Source organism: Xenopus laevis, chromosome 2L (genome assembly GCF_017654675.1).
Source record: "Xenopus laevis strain J_2021 chromosome 2L, Xenopus_laevis_v10.1, whole genome shotgun sequence".
Lineage (NCBI taxonomy): Eukaryota > Metazoa > Chordata > Amphibia > Anura > Pipidae > Xenopus > Xenopus laevis.
This window is the reverse complement of record NC_054373.1, coordinates 73,788,170-73,811,377: the sequence shown is the minus strand read 5'-3', so window position 1 is coordinate 73,811,377 and position 23,208 is coordinate 73,788,170. Positions and strand designations below refer to the sequence as shown.

At 37.4% G+C, this 23,208-nt stretch overlaps 1 protein-coding gene across 6 annotated transcripts in view; it reads left to right on the top strand.

The window, feature by feature from the left end:
- LOC108708158 overlaps positions 1-19,793 on the top strand; it is an 82,001-nt gene extending 62,208 nt beyond the window's left edge. Inside the window, exons 8-22 of one of the 6 annotated variants that reach the window (XM_041582042.1) lie at positions 2,766-2,864; positions 2,943-2,996; positions 7,509-7,607; positions 7,723-7,821; positions 7,935-8,033; positions 8,150-8,248; positions 8,365-8,463; positions 8,580-8,678; positions 8,793-8,891; positions 10,469-10,573; positions 10,708-10,806; positions 14,358-14,472; positions 17,597-17,724; positions 17,967-18,104; positions 19,410-19,793. In XM_041582042.1, the coding sequence (XP_041437976.1) occupies positions 2,766-2,864; positions 2,943-2,996; positions 7,509-7,607; positions 7,723-7,821; positions 7,935-8,033; positions 8,150-8,248; positions 8,365-8,463; positions 8,580-8,678; positions 8,793-8,891; positions 10,469-10,573; positions 10,708-10,806; positions 14,358-14,472; positions 17,597-17,724; positions 17,967-18,104; positions 19,410-19,417 (1,439 nt within the window). In that variant the 3' untranslated portion in view covers positions 19,418-19,793. The remainder of the gene's footprint in view (positions 1-2,765; positions 2,865-2,942; positions 2,997-7,508; positions 7,608-7,722; positions 7,822-7,934; positions 8,034-8,149; positions 8,249-8,364; positions 8,464-8,579; positions 8,679-8,792; positions 8,892-10,468; positions 10,574-10,707; positions 10,807-14,357; positions 14,473-17,596; positions 17,725-17,966; positions 18,105-19,409) is intronic. The other 5 variants (XM_041582043.1, XM_041582045.1, XM_041582046.1 and 2 more) reach the window with 5 other exon arrangements.
- The last annotated feature ends 3,415 nt before the right edge of the window (positions 19,794-23,208 follow it).

Below are 23,208 nucleotides of genomic sequence, written 5' to 3'. Positions count from 1 at the left end.
GGGCAAGCAACCAAGCACATGGATTGGATCCTTTAAGTAACTGACCAGTTTCAGGGCAGGTGCAACAAGTGGATCTTTTGCAAAGTATTTCAAGAAAATATCCTTTGGTAGTATAGAAACAGCTGAACCTGTATCAAGCATCAGGTTAATGTTGTGTCCCTTGTCAGCAGAAGCAGTACTGACACTGACAGTGCATATAAACTTGTCTGGAATACATGTACCAGCTTTATCCACACTTAATACTGTGACATTTGTAGTAGTGACTTCATGAACATCTTTAGCAGAACTACGGCAGATCTTAGCAAAATGTCCTACTTTTGTAACATGATTTGCAGCGTGTTGTGTTGAACCACAGCAAAAGCAGTATTTTCTATTTGTATTTGCTGCGCGGTTTTGCAGTGAATCCCTTTCCTTAGCACTGTGTTTTGCCTGTGGATGTGCATTATTAGGCCACAGTGTTGAATTCACAATCTGTACATTCCCAGCAGTTCCCTGACTGAGCGTTTTAGCCTCTACCACTGCTGTTTCAATTTGGCTAGCAACTGCCTTTGCAAGGATAAATCCTGCTCTAGGAGCAGTCTCTCTGTAATGCGAGGTGAGTTTGTTTTTCCCACTATTTGGTCTCTTAGCATTTCATCTGTAAAGCTGGCCATAGATGCAAAGATAGATGCAAAGAATCGAGGATTCATACGATATTTGGACCGTGTGTGGAGAGTCCCGACATTTTTCGTCCGGCCGAGATCGGTCGTTTGGTCGGTTAGGTTAGAAACTTTCTGACGGCTGCGGGTAATATCTCTGCGTCTTTTGCCGATCGTACGATTTTCAGAGAGAGACTGAATGGTAAGACTTTGATCTTTATGGTAAGTGGCAGGTTGGGAGATGGGAAAGTCCGATCGTACGTTGATTCATACGATTGGATCTTTGCGTCTGTGGCCAGCTTTAGATTCCCAAACTCACAGGTAACAACCAGCTCTCTCAAAGCTGTTACAAAATGTTCTGTGGATTCGCCATTACTGTGAAGTAAATATGAATATAACAAATAAAAAAACCTTGAAATCCTAATTTTTGTAAAAATTTACATGTGATTACAAGTGAAATAAATCCAGAAAACCTCTAAAACCTTGTTTTGTGTGTAAATAAAGATTTTACAATTAAAAAAGACAGCTCTCGTTCACTTCTACATGACCTCGCCACATTTTAGATGACAAAATTGTCTTTAAAGGAAAATTCAACCCCCCAACTAATAAAAAACCCTACCCCCTACCCTACATTGTCCCCCCCCTTATCTATAATTAGGAATGCTTTAAAACCATCATTTTTAGATTCTTTCAAATAGCAAAACCTCTACAAAGGATTTGGCTGATTACCTAACTGAATACCTATACCCTATATTTGCATATTTAAATTAAGAAACTCGACCTTTGATAAATAATCCCCCTAGAAATTTTGTATGGCCAAAACTGATGCATTACACACTAAGGGGCTATTTATTAAAGGTCAAGTTTGTGAGGTTTGTGATTTTTTTATACTTCAAGTACACTTTTTTGGGTGTCAATCATACGATTCGAATTGATTTTGATGCAGCAAAACTGAGATTCATTTGAGTTTTAGTAAATAATCCCCTAAAACTCAATATTTTGGGAGGAATATAATGGAAGTCATAAAAGGAATAAAAATGTGCAAAAATTAAGAATTATCACAATCAGTGGTCTAACTAGATGTTACTGGGCCCCACAGCAAATGATTTTTCAGGCCCTCAAAATGTCTAGAGATTGACATATTTTACCAACATTTATTGAAATTGTATACGAATTAGGGCCTCATGGGGCCCCTATACCTCCTGGGGCCCCCCAGCAGCTGCAGGGTCTGCTTCCTCTATAGTTACGCCCCTGATCACAATGTATAAAAGGTTAGATCTGATTTAGATCTGATTTAAGGTTAGATCTGATCTCATTTTAATCAATGGTACATTTTTTGTTATATAGTTATTATATTTTGAATTTTATTTGTGTAAAGTGATTTTTTTAAGTCCTGGTTGAAGGTTTTTAGCTAATAGCAGGTAGGATTTACTTAGGCTAAAGGGTGAATCATGATTCTTTTTAATTTTGGCACCTTAAAACCCAAATTATAAATAGAGTTTCGGAGAGACTGTCCATTCCCTGTGTTATTCAAATCTCGCACCAGAAGCACACAGCATCCTAGCATTGGATCAGATATTATATATAACACACTTCAAACTGGCACAACACAAGGTTGGTACGGTAGGCAACGTAAATACATAGGGTACAGCCTTTGTTCCAATTTCATCCTCAAAAACTAGAATTTTTCGTGGAAAAAGAAACTAAAATATATTTTCCCTGATGCTGCAAAAAGCCAGAATCTGAAAACCCAGAATCTCAAACCTGTCAAGGTAATGTATAAGTCAGATGTCCCTATCCCATTTTGAAGATGTCGTGGTCTACACTGTGTTTAACCCAATAATCTGAAAAATTTGGATTTTTCTGGCTTTAACCCTGAAAAAATCTTGCGATTCTGGAGTAAAGTCCGAAAAATTTGTATGATTCGAGTTTTTGCTAAATTTTATTGAGTTTCCCTACCCAACTTTTTAAAGTTATTTTATTGATAAATAAGTCTTGGATGGGACTTTGGTTGAGTTTCATTTAATAAAAATATGAGATCATTTTGAGTTTATTTAATTAACCCCCTTAAAATCCAAATTATAAATACAGGAAGAAAGACCGTACTTTTTACTTTCATTTCCACAGAGACCACTAGATCATTCAAACCTAACACCAGAAGCACAAAGCATCCTAACATTGGACCAGATATTTCATATACCACACTTCAAAGTGGCACTACACAAGGTTGGTACTGAGAAATAATGTGAAATAATGAAAATAATTTTTGTCAGAGAGACTGTTCTTTTTGTCTTGTTTCCACAGAAACCACCATGCCATTCATACTCATATCTAAAAGCACCCAGTATCCTACACAAGGTTAGTACTGTAATTTGAATACCTCGAGTACACTCAGTGGTATTACTATATGGTGCTGGGCCCCACAACAAAAAATCCTCGGAGGGGCCCAGCAAACACCACAACGCTCGCCCAGTAGCACCCTGGTTGCAGGGGGCCACCTGATTGCTAGTGAGGGGGGATGTCTCTCCAGCTATAGAAGAAGCTGAACTTTGACACTGGGTAAACTATTTTTTCCATTTATGACTCTTATGAAGCAATTCCATAAGTTCCTAGCTATATTAAAATTCACCATAACATAAAGGAAAGTTTGCAGCCAGTGCACATTATTTTTCTAATCTAGGGGAACAGTTTAGGGATGGGCTAATTTTTTCGCCTTGTTTCGCCGCGGAAATGACGCCCTTAGACTTGTATGGCGTTGTGCGAAAAAAAAACGTACATCAAAAAAATTTCACCGCTCGTCAAATTTTTTTGACGCCCATAGACTTTATTGGGCGTCGTCGACATTTCGCCAGCGGCAAATTTTTGTCTACATGAAGCGGGTCAAATTCGCCCCTCCCTAGAACAGTTTCCTCACTATTTATTGAATGAAATATATGTAGTTTGTGAAGTATCACCTTTGATGCAGAAAAGCCTGCACAGTGTAACAAAATGTTGTTGGAACATATACAGTTAGGCCCATAAGTCTTTGGTCAGAGACAACTTTTTTCTAATTTTGGTTCTGTACATTACCACAAATTTTAAATGAAACTGCTCAGATGCAGTTGAACTGCAGACTTTCAGCTTTAATTCAGTCGGTTGAACAAATAGATTGCATAAAAATGTGAGGAACTAAATCCTTTTTTTAACACAATCACTTCATTTCAGGGGCTCAAAAGTAATTAAACAAATTAAAAAACTGAAAATAAAATGTTCAATTCTAATACTTGGTTGAAAACCCTTTGCTGGCAATGACAGCCTGAAGTCTTGAACGCATGGACATCACCAGATTCTGGGTTTCCTCCTTTTTAATGCTCTGCCAGGCCTTTATAGTGGCTTTTGTGGTGTTTATACAAATGGCCTGTAGATGTCACTGTGCCCAGACTAAAGGTGGCCATAGACTCCAAGATCCGCTCGTTTGGCGACATCGCCAAACGAGCGGATCTTTCCCCGATATGCCACTAAACTGCATGGCTATATCGGGGGTAATTCGAACGTTCGGCCGTATCGAATTACGATGTACCGACGGGTCGGTCGGGTAAAAATCCAACCTTCGTGGCCAGATATCGATTGGGAAGACCCGTCGGAAGCCCCCATACACGGGCAGATAAGCTGTCAAATCGGTCCAAACGACCGATATCAGCAGCTTTATCTGCCCGTGTATGGCCCCCCTTTATACTGTGCATACTTCCTGACAGCTTAAAAGTGAAAGTTACTGTTGTGTAATGGCTGCATGAGAGCAGCCTTCCTCTGGATCAGCTAGCTGTTAGACAGGTTAAAATAGAGTTAAACTTTTGAACTTGATGGATGTGTGTCTTTTTTCAACCTAACTTAGTGGAAAGTGCAATAGTAGATATTTTCTCTGGTTTGGCTTCTTAAGTAACATGCAGGACCACCTTTTCTTCATGTGTCTTGCTGATCACAATAATGTCATCCAGGTAAACAAGGCAAGCAGTTGTTAGCAAATCAGTCAGTAGAAAGCCCATCAGTCCTTGAAAGGTACTTGGAACAAAAGTTAATTGAAAAGGTTCATCAATATATTTAATTTGATAAAACTATTAGTGAATATAGCATATGGGTCAGTCATTCTGCCTATGCAATACTTTTTAAACTTATTTATTTAAGCACAACCTATACATTTCTGCTTAATGAACAATAATTACTTTTTTTTTTAACTTTTATTGAAAAGTGGACATGTCCAATTAATTCTTAACCACCATCTTCTGGCATCATTTGGATAAATCAAACTAGTTTACCATGATGATAAAGAGTAGGAAGAGACCCACAAGCACCTCACACAACACTAAGCTCACCCTGATTTGAGACAGAGAGCAACTAAAGTGAAGTAAGGTATAGCCATGATGCTAACCATGAGCGAGGTACACAGGGTGAAAGTTACTGTTGTGTAATGGCTGCATGAGAGCCAAAAATGTTTTTTTTTTTTGCCTTCCTCTGGATCAGCTAGCTGTTAGACAGGTTAAAATAGAGTTAAACGTTTGAACTTGATGGATGTGTGTCTTTTTTCAACCTAACTTAGTGGAAAGTGCAATAGTAGATATTTTCTCTGGTTTGGCTTCTTAAGTAACATGCAGGACCACCTTTTCTTCATGTGTCTTGCTGATCACAATAATGTCATCCAGGTAAACAAGGCAAGCAGTTGTTAGCAAATCAGTCAGTAGAAAGCCCATCAGTCCTTGAAAGGTACTTGGAACAAAAGTTAATTGAAAAGGTTCATCAATATATTTAATTTGATAAAACTATTAGTGAATATAGCATATGGGTCAGTCATTCTGCCTATGCAATACTTTTTAAACTTATTTAATTAAGCACAACCTATACATTTCTGCTTAATGAACAATAATTACTTTTTTTTTTTTACTTTTATTGAAAAGTGGACATGTCCAATTAATTCTTAACCACCATCTTCTGGCATCATTTGGATAAATCAAACTAGTTTACCATGATGATAAAGAGTAGGAAGAGACCCACAAGCACCTCACACAACACTAAGCTCACCCTGATTTGAGACAGAGAGCAACTAAAGTGAAGTAAGGTATAGCCATGATGCTAACCATGAGCGAGGTACACAGGGTGAAAGTTACTGTTGTGTAATGGCTGCATGAGAGCCAAAAATGTTTTTTTTTTTTGCCTTCCTCTGGATCAGCTAGCTGTTAGACAGGTTAAAATAGAGTTAAACGTTTGAACTTGATGGATGTGTGTCTTTTTTCAACCTAACTTAGTGGAAAGTGCAATAGTAGATATTTTCTCTGGTTTGGCTTCTTAAGTAACATGCAGGACCACCTTTTCTTCATGTGTCTTGCTGATCACAATAATGTCATCCAGGTAAACAAGGCAAGCAGTTGTTAGCAAATCAATCAGTAGAAAGCCCATCAGTCCTTGAAAGGTACTTGGAACAAAAGTTAATTGAAAAGGTTCATCAATATATTTAATTTGATAAAACTATTAGTGAATATAGCATATGGGTCAGTCATTCTGCCTATGCAATACTTTTTAAACTTATTTAATTAAGCACAACCTATACATTTCTGCTTAATGAACAATAATTACTTTTTTTTTTTTACTTTTATTGAAAAGTGGACATGTCCAATTAATTCTTAACCACCATCTTCTGGCATCATTTGGATAAATCAAACTAGTTTACCATGATGATAAAGAGTAGGAAGAGACCCACAAGCACCTCACACAACACTAAGCTCACCCTGATTTGAGACAGAGAGCAACTAAAGTGAAGTAAGGTATAGCCATGATGCTAACCATGAGCGAGGTACACAGGGTGAGGCATCAAACAGATCCAGGTCAGAGGCAGACAGCAAGGTTCAAGAACAAATAGATCAAGCTGAGGACAAATAATGAAGTCAAGAACCCAGTCAGTGAGGCAGGGTTCAATCCAAGTAATCAAACAAAGTACAGACTAGGCTTCTAGCCCAAGACAACCAGGCAATGTAGTGCAGTTGGTAGAATCTTTAAATAAATGGTGCATCTAGATGTGCACCATGTATTGATGTGTCACATATTCATGGTACATCAATGTGAGCTGGTGTAATGCAGTGTCCTGTGGCACAGCTTCAGATGGGTGGGGACTTGTACCAGAACACAAGAACATGGTGGTGGTCAGTGGGTATCCTTACACTAGTTTTACTAGAGTGTAATAGTGCACTACTGTGCTTAACACATTTGATATTTTGAAATACATTACATGATATAATAAATGACATTAGTTATATGAGACACTGATAACATGTAATTTTGATTATCAGAATCTGATAACAAGCTCTCTGTGCAGAAACCAATCCAAATTTGTACACTGAAACTATAGTAGTTAAAGTATACAGCACTTAATAAAAGTCTCAAACTGACCAGTGAATTTCCACTTGCTGATTCTGCTGGCAAAGATTATTAGTAATGTATTTGATAAAGGTGTGCCTGACATTTTAGAAGCAATGCTTAATCATACCAAACATCCTCATGTAAATGAACTTGTAAATACGTATAATTTTATACCTGCAACACAGTTATATTTCAATATCAACATTAAATGCCATATATGAATAGAAATTAGGAATACCACTTGAATATTACAGTGATATAATCTCTCCTACCACAGTGCAGTTCTTCTTGCTAAGACTTTCTACCTTAAACTCCCTGGTACAGCAGGAACATCAACTGAGAAAATGTTGGTAGAAGGGAGAAGGCAATGCAGTCTGTTTATATTAATAAACAATGCAAAAAAAAGCATGTAATGCAAATAATATTAATATTGTGACACAATCTTCACTGAACAACCAATGAATATTTTTTTTGTCTTCTGTACAGACACAAGTGATTACCCAAAAACTCCACACAAGGGGTTATATAGCAATGCAAGTCCAAAACAGACTAGTTCTTTTCTGCCCTTAATCACTACTGGTCAAGGTTAGTAAATGCAATATTCATTCAGAGGGTGGCACCATTTTATAAGACAATACAATAATGTCCTCTTCTTTACTGACCAACAAATGGCCGTATATTTTTTTTGTCTTCTGCACAGACACAAGTGATTACCCAAAAACTCCACGCAAGGGGTTATATAGTCATGCAAGTCCAAAACAGACTAGTTCTTTTCTGCCCTTGATCACTTCTGGCCAAGGTTAGTAAATGCAATATTCATTCAGAAGGTGACACCATTTTATAAGACAATACAATAATGTCCTCTTCTTTACTGACCAACAGATGACCATATTTTTTTTGTCTTCTGAACAGACACAAGTGATTACCCAAAAACTCCACACAAGGGGTTATATAGCCATGCAAGTCCAAAACAGACTAGTTCTTTTCTGCCCTTGATCACTTCTGGCCAAGGTTAGTAAATGCAATATTCATTCAGAAGGTGACACCATTTTATAAGACAATACAATAATGTCCTCTTCTTTACTGACCAACAAATGGCCATATATTTTTTTCTGTCTTCTGCACAGACACAAGTGATTACCCAAAAACTCCACGCAAGGGGTTATATAGTCATGCAAGTCCAAAACAGACTAGTTCTTTTCTGCCCTTGATCACTTCTGGCCAAGGTTAGTAAATGCAATATTCATTCAGAATGTGACACCATTTTATAAGACAATACAATAATGTCCTCTTCTTTACTGACCAACAAATGGCCATATATTTTTTTTTGTCTTCTGCACAGACACAAGTGATTACCCAAAAACTCCACGCAAGGGGTTATATAGTCATGCAAGTCCAAAACAGACTAGTACTTTTCTGCCCTTGATCACTTCTGGCCAAGGTTAGTAAATGCAATATTCATTCAGAATGTGACACCATTTTATAAGACAATACAATAATGTCCTCTTCTTTACTGACCAACAAATGGCCATATATTTTTTTTTGTCTTCTGCACAGACACAAGTGATTACCCAAAAACTCCACGCAAGGGGTTATATAGTCATGCAAGTCCAAAACAGACTAGTTCTTTTCTGCCCTTGATCACTTCTGGCCAAGGTTAGTAAATGCAATATTCATTCAGAATGTGACACCATTTTATAAGACAATACAATAATGTCCTCTTCTTTACTGACCAACAGATGACCATATTTTTTTTTGCCTTCTGAATAGACACAAGTGATTACCCAAAAACTCCACACAAGGGGTTATATAGCCATGAAAGACCAAAACAGACTAGTTCTTTTCTGCCCTTGATCACTTCTGGCCAAGGTTAGTAAATGCAATATTCATTCATACGGTGACACCATTTTATAAGACAATACATATTAAAACACATTTAATTAAGAGCATTTTGCAACTTAATATTCTTCACTAAGTATTTATTACACTATATGGCTCATTTACACCCACAAGTGCAGTGGGCAACATGCATTTTTTCCTGCAGTGAGTTGCTTCTACAGGTACTTGCATCAAAATGCACTAGTTGCGCTCAACAACAATCTGTCCTTCCTGCTTTCTGTTCCAAATCTGTCACTGCCGTGCCTATTATGTAGGTAAACCCAAGAGCTACCAACACCTCCTGACCAGACAGTAGCTGCAGGGTTCCCACTGCACCCTGCATTAATAGGCACAGCACATTTGCGCCTAACGAATTGGGTGCAAATGTGACTCACATAGTAAACAATGGAAATTACACCAGACTTTGAAAGCTTTGGGTGCAACTGCACCCGATTAACAACACACACGTAGTGCACACGTAGTTGCATCTGTTTTGGTGACTTGCCTGCAACTACAGTAGACACAGCACAGTTGTGACTGAATAAACTATAACAAAAAGTTGCCTAAAGCCAGTATGAGCACTACCACTGTAGAGAGTATTAATAGTGTAAATAAGCCAATGAAATATGGAGAGGAGGAAATACTCCCAGTTCACCCCAGTCCACGGGTGCATATCCATAAGAAAACCAATTATTGTGAGTCCCTCCAAAAAAGTCAATCAAATCAAGTAATACAAAGTACAAAAATGTTTATTAGGACATAATGAATGGAGGCCTGACTTGTTTTGTGCCTATTAGGACACTTACTCATAGGCTGAGTAAGTGCCCTAATAGGCACAAAACAAATCAGGCCTTCATCCATTATGTCCTAATAAACATTTTTGTACTGTTTAATACTTTTTGTTTGATTTCTTTGGATGGACACAATTATTGGTTTTCTACAGCACAGTTGTGCCAAGCAAATCAACTGCAATGGTGTAGAATTCTTAGGTAAACGCTGCATTGTGGGCAAAAATATGGCAATTGCACTCTAAATTGCACTTTGCTCACTATATCTAGGTGTACAATTGCTTGATAGTTTTCATTGTACATAGTCATTGTATGTTTAACCTAATACATATTTGTTCAGTGTCTTGCATCTTGATAGATAGCTTATTGGATTTAGAGGGGTTATCCTGGCATCATTTGTAAACATCAAACTGGTTTTACTAGAGAGTGTAATAGAGGACTACTGTGCATAACACCAAAACACTGGACCAGATTCAGTTCAGTGAGAAAAACATTTATCACATGAAATTCATGGTCGAGATTCAATATGAGATGCAATTCAATTCAGAAAAACATATCTTACGGTTTATAGCATGAAAACTATTGAATTCTATGGGAAAAAACTGGAAAAGTTTTCACGTGAAAAACTGTGAGATACATTTTTCTCACTGAATTGAATATGATAAACCAGTGTTAGTTTTGTTATACATTATATAAGACATGACATTAGCCATGCATGTGTAAGGAAAAACGTCTTTGTTATTGAGCAGAACCTAATAGCAAGCTCTCTGTCTTGTGCAGAAAACAATCCAAGTTTGTACACCAAAACTAACTTATATAAAGTATACAGCACTACAAGTCCCACAATTACCAGACAATTTCCCCTTGATGATACTACTGACAAAGGTTAGTAACTGTAGTTACAGTAGTATTTATAAAATGCCCCCACGTGTGATGTGTAGTATACTTATAGTATAACACAAGCAATATAATGTCCTCTTCTTTACTGAACAAGAGGTGACAGTATTTTTTCTGCACAGATACAAGCGTTTACCTCAAAACTTCACACAAGGGATTATATAGCCCTGCAAATCCAAAACAGACTAGTTCTTTTCTGCCCTTGAATACTACTGGCCAAGGTTAGTAAATGCAATATTTTTCATTCAGAAGGCAACACCAATTTATAAAGGCACTACATGTTTAAAAGTAATATTTTAATCATATAGTTCACTCCATTAGGATAATGTAAGAAAAGTCGTACATAGAAAAAAACCTTTGCAACTTAATTTTCTCTATTAAACATTTATTACACCATAGGGCTCATTTACGTCCATAAGCACAGTGGGCATCTTGTAAGCCATGGATGGATAGCAGAAAAGCCCATGGTCAGTGTAGTGTGGAGGGGGGCTAGCAAAGGGGGAAGGAGCAGGATCAATTTAGAGCTATGTTAGGAGCTGGCCACAGAACCTGCGTGAGCAGGAAGAGAAGGCTGGTGAACCACAGCTCATCACGCGCCCACACTACCAGAGTCAAAGCTCCCATGACACTGTGGCAGTCTACAAGCAAAAGTTGATGACAGCAACAGAAGTGTCAACGAACAGCTGAAGGCCTAATGGGGGCGATGCAGAGGAACAGCACGAGTCATCCACCTCTGAGCAGGACAAGAGGAGCAAAGGTGGCTCGGCACGGCTCTAGGCAAAGGCACGTGATGGGCATCACGTGATAGGCCTGTGCACCATGCAGGGACAGGCTTGCAGGCAGCTCAGTGAGGCAGGGCCTGGGGCAGTGTCATCCCCATGGAGGCAGAAAGGTACAGGTGGCCTAGAGAGAGTGCAGTCTGGGAAGGTCCTATGTCCACAGTGAGGAGGGAAGACCAGGGCAGGAGGAACAAGTGGCAGCTCTACAGCAGGAGCCAGGGCATTACCACAGGGTCAGTCACAAGGGAAGCAGGGCAGGGCACTACCTGCCACAGTCGCAACACCAAGACTTGCATCCCACCCCAGCAATGGGGGGGGGCAGCTTCAAAGCCAAAATTAATGTATCAGACTCTGCAAAAGGGAATGCATCATTCTGCTATGAGGGCCCCCTAGGAGCTCACTTGAGGAGTTAAGGTAGAATATTTGGAAAAGGAAACATGTGATTTTCATGCTACTCCCTCTTGACCACTTTAAAGGAAAACTATACCCCCAAAATGAACACTTAAGCAACAGATAGTTTACATCATATTAAGTGCCATATTAAAGAATCTTACCAAACTGGAATACATATTTAAGTAAATATTGCCCTTTTACATCTCTTGCCTTGAGCCACCATTTCGTGATGGTCTCTGTGCTGTCTCAGAGATCACCTGACCAGAAATACTACAACTATAACTGTAACAGGAAGAAGTGTGGAAGCAAAAGACACAACTCTGTCTGTTAATTGGCTCATGTGACCTAAGAAGTATAGTTTGTTTGATTTGTTGTGAGTACAGTGAATCCTACGATCCCAGGGGGCGGCCCTTATTTTTTAAAATGGCAATTTTCTATTTATGATTACCCAATGGCACATACTACTAGAAAAGTATACTATTATTAAAATGGTTTATTTACATGAAGCAGGGTTTTACATATGAGCTGTTTTATGCAATATCTTTTTATAGAGACCTACATTGTTTGGGGGGTATAGTTTTCCTTTAACATCGAAGAAGGCAAGAAGGCGAAGGAAAACAGGAAGGAGGATTGGCCAGGCTGCAATATGATGAGCAATTCTGGCAGAGAATAGCCATCTGCACCGACTTAAACTGAGATTACAGGAAAATAGAGCTTTGGATGAGCCTTATGAATGACAAAGTCTACCAGTGGTATTCGGGTTCAAGCAGCAAGGCCACTCAGCCCTTTTCTGGGGTCTCTGTGGGGAAGAGTGCAGGCTCACCCAGAGCCCATAAGAAAGAAATATATTTAGAAAGAAAAAGTATGACAGCCAGTGTAAGTGGGGTACCTCCTGCTGATTTAAAAATAAGTGCTCCATATGGGTGATGGGTGAAAGCTGGTAATTGTCCTTAGATGGTTAAAATTGTAACTTATGTACTCTGCTCCCTCATCATCATAAATGCACAGACACTTGCCATCTTGCAAAGAAAATAGAAACAGGAACAATATTCAAGTTTTTACGCAAGTCTGGACATGATGATTTATTTGCTTTGTCAGCCGTCTCACGACTAATTAGTGTTGCATAACAGGCAAAGCGGAATGGGCTATTATTAAAGTACTGTAAAAAATATTTCTTTAAAAAAAAGTACAGAAGGGTCCAAAAGTCCTCCAAGAAGAAATGGGTATATTCCATAATTTATACAAAACAAAGTTTTACTCAAAAAATAAAATATTACTTAAAAGGGAGAATGTAATATAGGTTGCTAATGGAAAATTTGTTAGTAATGCATTCGCAATGAGAATAAACGCATTGAGAACAATTTTGCCTTTGTGAACACATTGTCCCTCACGCAATAGCAGAATAGTGATTGTGAATTTTATATAATATAGCAGCGTATGTAATAAAACATGGAATGAAAAAGTTATGTTTGCTCCAAAAGTTTAAGCCACCTTCAAGCGCATCTTAAAAGTTTGCAATGCGCAATTAATATTTGCAGTGCACAATTAAGATTCGCAATGCAATAAAAGTCTAATGAATTTTTATTCTTATTTATGCGCAAATCTTATATAGTTAATTAATTCATAGATTAAATGAAAATAATCATAAATATCAATGTGGGGGGGAAGGGGAAAAGAAGGAAATTGGTGTGGAATAGTTCAATGACTGAGCCTAACTATACATGTCCCCAAATTTTATTCCGGCTATGAACTAGGGTCATGTTAATAACAAAACTAGTCCCTTTTATCAGAACAGGTATGCAATGTCGTGTCTCGTATTCAAACCATTTGGTATTCTCGTCTCCAACTTAAGAATCCAAAATCCCTCTCTAAGAGAGACTGGTCTAAGAGAGGCATAAGTTGGATTCTTTCCTTTGGTCTTGCTAAGTATATTGCACTCTGATGGATTTAATCCATAAATGAACTTCAGGTCTCTTTTTCTATTTTCCACACAAGAACAGCTGCAATGATAATATGGGGTGACCAGTCTCAGATATTTTTAACTTCCTGAGGAACTTTATCAGATCCTCTGGGTAGTGCATGATCATTACTTTGTTAACACAGCTATTTTAAAATTGTAATGTGTGTCTAGTCATAAGATGCACTATGACATATTCAGCTTGCCGTTTACCCATTCAGTAATAAGCATTTCTTTCTGCTTTTGCTTGGTTTGTATAGAAATTACATGAGTAGTATAACCTTTTTCTATTTAGGCTGCAAAGTCAGCACATTTTCATGTACTAAAAATCATTTTTGAGTGTCATTTTTTTAATAAAGGTTCTGTAACAAAATGATGTTGAGACTTGATCTTTATGCTGCTATGGAGCTCTCAGGTTTCACAACTTCAGTGCTAATGACCTCCCACCTTGCATAATATTTTAAGGCAGGTCTGTTCGTCAAAGTACAAATTGGCAACAGTAGGATCTCAATGGTGATTTCATTAAACTGACTTATACAATATCAACTTTTTATTTGCTATGCTTTCTGTGTGATAGATATAGTTTTTTTTCTCCAAAAAAAATAACCTAATTTTGTGCTTAATAATATGTTATATACAATAGGTACTGATGTCTTGTCAAACACTGAACAGCCAGCTAACACCAGATTCATAATACCATCTCTTTCCTTGACTGCAAGTGGAATGGAGGTGACCATAAATTCAAACAACACATTTAGGTAGGTGTAAAAACTGCAACTCTCATAGTACCAAGTATACTAAACGAACTGATTGATCCCAAGAGCACTGGGAGTTAAATTACAATAATATCATATCTTCAGATCATATTTTCTTTAAAATAATCACTGTACAGGTATGGGATCTGTTATCTGGAAACCCATTATCTAGAAAGCTCCGAATTATGGAAAGGCCATCTCCCATATACTCCATTTTACCCAAATAATCCAAATTTAAATTTTTTTTCTCTGAAATAATAAAATGGTACAGTACTTTGTATTTGTTCAAAAATATCAAAAAGATATAATTAATCCTTACTGGATGCTAACCAGCCTATTGGGTTTATATAATGTTTATATGATTCTCTAGTAGACTTAAGGTATGTAGACTTAAATTACAGGTCCCGAGCATTCTGGAGAACAGGTCCCATACCTGTATAAATGGGAATGCCACAAATTTCTCGCATGGCACAAGGCAAATTAGTCTGCCTTAACTGTATAAAGCATATATAATATTTCATATAAAACTCAGGTAAGTGAAGTTTTCAAGGGTTGTCTTTCTTCTAAAGGGAAACTGAATTACTAGTAATATGCAAGACTTATGCTAAGTATAGATTTCTGGTGTCTTTTTACTGCCAATGAGTAGAGTATATAGAAAATATAAGGGCCATATTCTTCCTGGGTTCTTTTAAAAGAAACATTAATTGGCAGGGGAATATATGAAGGGATGTAGGAAGAAGACACATAAAATCTGTTTTGTTCAGACACGGAACCTGACAGCTTAACCAGCAATACAGAAGTAATCATGTATATCTTAACATTAGTCAGATACAGTAGATGGGACAATATAAAAAACTCTAGTTTGTGAATGGAGTTCCCAGCTAGGAGATGACTGTAATTGTATTTTGTCGTGAGTAATGCAAGTAGATACGTAACTTAATGGTTTCAATATTCAGACTTTTTACGAACGTTGTTATAACAAATTATACAAAGTAAAAAGAAGCCTGAATATTTCGAATGATGAGTATAAACTTACCTATTTTTTAACTCCTAAATGGGAGTTGGGACTGGGAATATAACAACTAGTGATGGGCGAATTTATTCGCCAGGCGCGAATTCGCGGCGAATTTGCGCGATTCGCGCCGAGCGAATAAATTCGCGAAACGCCCGCGAAAATTCGCGGTAAAAATTCGCCGGCGTCAAAAAAAAATTTTCCGAAAAAAGTCGCCGGCGCCAAAAACGGGCGCCGGCGTCGGAAAAACGGGCGCCGGCGTCAAAAACGGGCGCTGGCGTCAAAAACAAGACGCCGGCGCCGTTTCGCGAATTTTCCGCCGTTTCGCGAATTTCGCGCGAAATTCGCGCATTTTTCGGCGAAGCGAAACGGCGCAAATTCGCCCATCACTAATAACAACCTTTGCAACATCAACTTTGCAAAACTGGAATGATCTGTTAACTCTTGATTTACATAATTACACACAAGGGCAATTTTAAACTAAATTGCTTAAAAGGGCCCAGAAAAGATCTAGGGTAATGCATGTTCAGACACAACACTAAGGGGCAGATTTATCAAAGGTCAAAGTGAAAATTTGAATTTAAAAAATTTGAATTTCGAGCTAAATGTTGTTTACTTCAACTAGGGAATAGTTAAAATTTGATTCGAATTTGAAAATAATGAGAACATTCGAATTTTGAAATTCATCATGTACTGTCTCTTTAAAAATTTGACTTCGACCATTCGCCATCTAAAACCTGCTAAATTGCTGTTTTAGCCTATGGGGAATCTCCTAGAACCTCTTTGGAGTCAATTGGTGGACTTTAAAAAAATTTAAAAAAATTCGATTGAATGCGCTATTACTTTGATCCGTACAATTCGAATTCAATCAAAAATGGACCTATTCAATCGAAAATGGACCTATTCGGCCAAAAAAACTTTGATTTCATTTTTTTTTTCATTTAAATTTCGAAGTTTTTCAAATTCGAAATTCGACCCTTGAAAATCTGCCCCTAAGATCTGAGAATCGGGACAATGTTTTCTCAGTTGTATTCAGTCATAGATATGTATGTACATTATGTAGTACAGACTGGGGGAAACATTTTAATAGAATATAAATATATACAGTTATAAAATGCCATGAAATAAAATGCCATGTATTGCAGGGCACTGGTTTAAAAGGAAGTCCATACCCTTAAGCTTTCAATCCCTGAATCCAGAGAATGTGACTGTAGAATGTAAAATATTTTTCTCCAGTGCATACAGGTTAGGGGAAGGGTGATGACATTTAATTTTCCTAACACCCCCTACCAGTCTAGATACCAGAAGCAATATTGAAATATTGAAATAAAGCACCCCATCACTGTCTGACTTACTGCTAGAACTTATGCTACATTAGCCATGCACTGGATAAGATTGGGTTGAGACTCTTATCCCATGTGAGCATTGTATATCATACCATGATCATGCATTTATAAAGTTCTAATAATGGTCAGCTATATTCAGGAACTCTTATTCAACATACAGTAGTTTTTGGTATCTATTACACTGCAGGGCATATGCTTATATGCATATACTGTATGCTTATTTTGCGTATACTGTACTCTGGTGAATGAATTACTACAATGTATCACACATGGCTAATGAGTACAGCAGGTATAGGTTTTAGTAATACAGGTATGTATTACCCAAAATGCTTGAGCTATGGCCTTTTCCGCATACAGATTTTTCTATAATTTGGATCTCCATAACTTAAAAAATAATTTAAGCATTAAATAAACCCAATAGGATTATGTAATATTAAATAAGGATTAATTATATTTTTGTTAGCATAAAGTACAATGTACTGTTTAATTATTACAGAGAAAAGGGAAATCATTTTTAAAAATGTTAATTATTTGATTAAAATTAAGTCAATAGGAGACAAGTTTCCTGTTAAACAGAGCATTTTGGATAACGGGTTTCCGTAAGGGAATGTTTTTTCATGTAGGCCTACTGACAGCATAGTTATAGTCCTAGAAGGGCAGTTATTGATTTAGAATGTTTTTTTCCATCAACAAATCTTGACAATGCTTTTGTACAAAATAACGAGATGCGAGATGCCTTGATTAAAAGTTAAATTCTATTTTCTCGCAGCCAAGATATAGAACCAAGGAACCTGCTCTTTGTTTTAATTCCTGCATTTGCCATCGGTTGTATTCTTATTATGATCCCACTTATTCTCATAATAATAAAGCTTCAAAGGAACAATGGTGAGTCAGAAGGTGATTTCTTTGTTATCTTTCATCTTAGAAAACTGTTGTCAGCTTATTTAAGTTTATTTTGTTTTGACGCACAATAATTTTTTTTTTTTGACTTGCCGGAATTTTTGCCCGCGGATTGTCGTCGCAGAATTAATTAGATTGTGTGGAAATTCGCCACAAATTCGTGTCTGACTATTTTTTTTTCACCCATCACTAGTGCATGCATATTACAATGAGCAATTGTTTTCTTTTTAAAACCACAGCAGTCCACATCCATTCTACATATGAAAGAAATTTTTCAATAGTTGACACAGCCTTAGTGGAAGTGGAGCAAGTTGGAGAAGTGAATGAACTTATAACTTTCTTTTTCAAAGATAATCAAGACATTACTGAAGAAACAGGTACAGTTGTTTTAATGCCTTAACAACCACTGCAAGAAGAGTATGTGCGTGAACAGGATACAGAAAGTGAAAGCTGGTCTAAGGGGTGTACACTACAGACATGACAAATTTGGGAACTTGTAGAAATGCTGCTTAAAGGGCTGCACTAATTGCAGCTCCAGCATTGTTTTGCTGGGTCTGCAAGTTTCATAACATAATGGATTTGTTTTCTTGGTAATCAAAACTATAACAGCTGTTAGAACTAATAGTTAATATAGTTATATTAAGTTAATGGATAATAATAGGTAAAATAAAATATCTGCATTACCTGGTATTCCCAGATCTTTTATTCTATAACTAGGCATGCACATTCTCAGGTTTGATAAGGTTAGATATCAGGTTAATTTAGTTTAATATGGCTGCATGTTATAATCACAGTGTGCTATGAAATAAAATTGCCCCAAATAGTGCTCAGGCCAAATAATTACAGTGTTATGGTTGGACTAGGAATGGGACGGATTCAGGGGTTTGTATTTAATTAGTAATATGGTCATTCAGTTGAAAAACAAGATGCCTATAAGGTGATGGTAATTAGAGGGTTACCACTCAGCGTTCCATAAATAGGTACAGACTTGAGGACTTGTGCTTGTGGTGCAACACAAAAATTAAACACAAAGCGTGCAATGGTTCCTTACTACCAGCATTCATGTAAATCTGCGGTAGCAAATCATACTCTTTGCATGTGCTTTCCGTAACACATGCGAGGTGATCTACTGTGTGATGTGTAAGTTTCTGCACAGGTGATTCATATTTATGCTGGTTAGAACTGTGGGTGACAAAATGTCTTGTGTGTCAGTACCCTAAAGAATCATGGACAGATGTGATTTTAACAGTAAGTGCTGGAAATGATACAATCCTCAATTCTGAGTGCAATTTTGGACAGTTTGCAACTACAGTTGCACACAACTACAATTGCACACTGCTCATTCTTCTTATTGCTACTATTATATCAGAAATGCTGTATTATAAGCAAAACAACATGATGAATTGCACTCAAAATTAGATTTGCAAAATGAACATGCAGCTTAAAAAGCGGTACAGAGGTGGACTGTATAGGATACAAGGTATTACAATGCAGAAATCACGTTGTACCTGGTTTTACTTACCAAATACTCACATAAATTTCCCCATATTCCTCTTATTTCTGCAAAATTCTGTTTGTCATTCCATCCTTCTGAAAAACATCAACACAAGAGACGTTAGGATTTTCCTTCTTGATGAGATATATATACTTATATACTCTTTCCTTTATCTATGTCCTTTCAGCCATGTAGAGGAGTGATCACCAATTCTACATTCTAAGGTGTAATTGCTGGACCTGGAACTGTAAAGAATACTAACCAAAAGAAGACTGCTTCATTTATAATGAAACTGAACTGCCAATGTTATTGTTCTATGTTGTTTTTTTCAAACATATTTAGGGGATGATTTATGAACATTTAAGAAATCTGATAGTTTTTAACATTAAAAGACAGGTCATAAAAATAGAACCATTTATATCTGATGACATTGTTGAACTCTGATTATAAGGATGTAATTTACAGTATAAACTAAATGGATATGTCTTATGGTGCATGTGCTCTAACATATTTGTTCTTTTGTTTTTACTAACTTTAATTTGTATTAGCTAAGATAAATATATTAAACAAATAAAATAACTTTTTTTCCTCTATTCCTTCACTCGAACTAAGTAAATGGGCCCCTAAATGTATTAATGTTACTTCGACAGTGGAAGTTGTAGAATTCGATAATCGAAGTGGGAAAATTCAAATATCGAAGTTTTTTCCATTCGACGATCCGATTCTTCTATTCGACTTCTACTATTCAACTTCGATATTGTAGGATTCGAAATTTATCAACAATCACTCGAAGTTTTTTAAAAAAAATATTTATTCCCCAATGTTGACCTGCCGACTGCTCCCACTTCGAACATTCGATTGAGCCTATCTAATCTATCCTTAGGCTTCAGTAATTGGTTTAAAGGTCCATGGAATGCTGGGAAACATTGGATCAACAATAAAAAACTACACCTGATGCTATTTTACTTAAAAGTGGCTTTTTGTTACCCTCAACCCAAGCAGAGTGGATAACATTGAAGCAGAACCTTTTCTAAATTGGATAATTCCCTAATTACCTATGAGTCAAATAACATAGTAACATAGTAACATAGTAACATAGTAGGTAAGGTTGAAAAAAGACACATGTCCATCGAGTTCAACCTTTTTTTTTTATTAACTACCTATCTGCCAGTTGATCCAGAGGAAGGCAAAAAAAACCCATCTGAAGCCTCTCCAATTTGCCTTGGAGGGGGAAAAATTCCTTCCTGACTCCAAAATGGCAATCGGACTAGTCCCCGGATCAACTTGGACTATGAGCTATTTCCCATAACCCTGTATTCCCTCATTTGCTAACAAATGACACTTGTCAATATATGACAATATGGGCTGTTTGAAAGTATCAAAACATATGAGGTTATTGCTGGCTAGGTAATGTGTTGGAATAGTTGCAAGTGCAACGTAAAAAGCATCACTTTGTGCCTTTAAGGCATACCAGATACCTCTGACTTGCTATTTAAGTACCAGAGGTGGAGGAGGTAGTTGTAGGCATTAGCACATATTATGAGTGTTTGGTAGCCAAAGTATGCTATATGTAGTCAACAATATTTTATAGTGCAAAGTAACAACCAATGCTTTGTGCCTTTAAGGCATACCATATACCTCTGACTTGCTATTTAGGTACCACAGGTGGAAGAGGAGGTAATAGTAGGCATTAACACATATTATGAGTGCTGGGTAGCCAATGTAGGCCATAGGTAGCCAACACTTCATAGTGCAAAGTAAGAACCAACATTTTATGCCTTTAAGGCATACCAGATACCTCTGACTTGCTATTTAACTACCACAGGTAGAGGAGGAGAAGGAGGAGGAGGTAGTGTCATGGTACAGGCCTGTGATAGTTAATAAAACAGACCAAGGTATCATGAGAAATATTTCTGCCAACATCTAAATCAGACACATAACAGGCCTCTTTTCACTATGGTCAGAGGTGTCAGAGCTGTAATGCCCTTCTGTAAGCTCTTGCTGATAAGAGCCATTCCAAGGGGAGGGGGAAGCCCAAGGAGAACTTAAGGTTCCTAGCAAGACCCTCAAAGGTAAAGTGAAGGTCACATATAATGTATATTAAAATATATTTATCCTTACAGAACCCATACCTGTTGTACCAACAGTATAAAAAACTGGTGATGGGTTCAAGGCAATTTCAGCTTTCAAACCAGTCCAAACATGACTCAGTTTGGTACTCTGTATATCTCTAGTATAGGTAAATCTAAAAACAACTGGACTTGCTGAGTAATCAATGAAGACGTTTCACTACTCATCCGAGCAGCTTCTTCAGTATTCTTATCAGTATTTATGTTTAGTATCTATGGAATCCCTGAGAGAATGTTTTTTTTCATTTGAACATTTTATTGATTTTCAAGAATAACAGGTTAAACAACCATTAATGCTGAAAACTTGGTGCAAATAATCATTTCACATTAGCACATATGTCACATTTACACACTTATATCCATATGTAGAAGTTTATGATTAGGTATTGCACCCAGTGGTGACATATTGCACTACAGTTTAGCTCTGTTGTCAAACCAGTAGAAGAATAGGGTAGGTCTGGGGAGAAAAGAATATAATGGGGGTAAGGGTTAAAGATCTTGTACAGGTTCCATAATGACTTTCAATAGAAATACACTTTTTATATTGAGCATCCTAAGATAGGTTATTGGATCCAGATACTGGGTCCACGGATGCCACTCCAGCTCTCCCTCATAGCTCCTTTCCAATAGGTGGTCTCTGATCGACTCCATTGCTCTGATCCAGTTTACTTTGGTGATTAATGTCTGTAAGCCTGGTATCTGTGTTTTTTTCCAGTGTGCCGCTAATAGTGAACTCGCTGCGGTAAGAATGTGAGTGGCTAGCTTGTGGGACTGCTTTGAATGTAAGGCTTTTATGTTCATGCCTAGCAAGAATGTGTGAGGAGATTGTATAATACAGTTTAGGACCTCGGAGAGCAGGGTTGCTACTGTCTTCCAGAATATCTGGGCTACCGTACAAGTCCACCATGTATGTATAAAGTTTCCCCTTTCTACACAGCCGCTAAAGCAGAGTGAGAGATTTGAATTGCCACTAATTTTGCTGATACAAGAAGGAGTATAATACCATTGAAAGATGATTTTGTATGCTCTTTCACTAGAGACTGCACAAGTAGAAGTCCTCCTAGCCATGTCCCAAATGTTAGCCCAGTTCCTTTCTGATATGCTGATGTCCAGATCCTCTTCCCATTTGGACATGTAAGGTTGTTGTATTATTGTGGTGTTGGTCGCCAAGTGGGAGCAAAGTAAAGAAATTAGATGATTAGGGTAAGATTGCCTGTGGCAAATAGTTTCAAAATATGTGAGGGATTGATATGTCTGGATATTGGTTTTGGATTCCACGAAATGTCTGATTTGTAAGTATCGAAAGAATTGTTTAATTGTGATATCATGTTTTTCTTTGCATTGTTGAAATGTAACAACCTTTCCGTCAGCTAGAAAAGTAGTTAGGGTGAGCATATTTGCCCTTATCCAGGGTATAAAATCTGCTGGGGTGCACCCCGGCAGGAAATCTTTGTAGTTAAAGATTGTTATATCTAGAGGTGGGGGTACTTAGTTTAATTTTGAATGCTATCTTATCCCATAAGTCTAGTGCCTGCCACGATGTAGGCATAAGATCTGGAGGGGTGTTCCTGAAATTCTTGGGAATCCAGAAGAGGTGAGCTAAAGTTAAGGGAGCCGCACAGTAATTTTCAATTTCTTTCCATGGTTCACCTGACTGTGTATGCGTACTGACCATAGCTTCCAATCTGTTTGCTATGTAGTACGAATACACATGGGGTACTCCTAAACCTCCTGTTGATTTAGGTTTTGTCATGATGGTCGCTTTGATACATGGGCATTTGCCTCCCCATATAAAGTTGGAAATAGCCTCCTGTAAAGATGTGGCCATTTTCTGGGGAAATGTATTGGCAGTGTTAT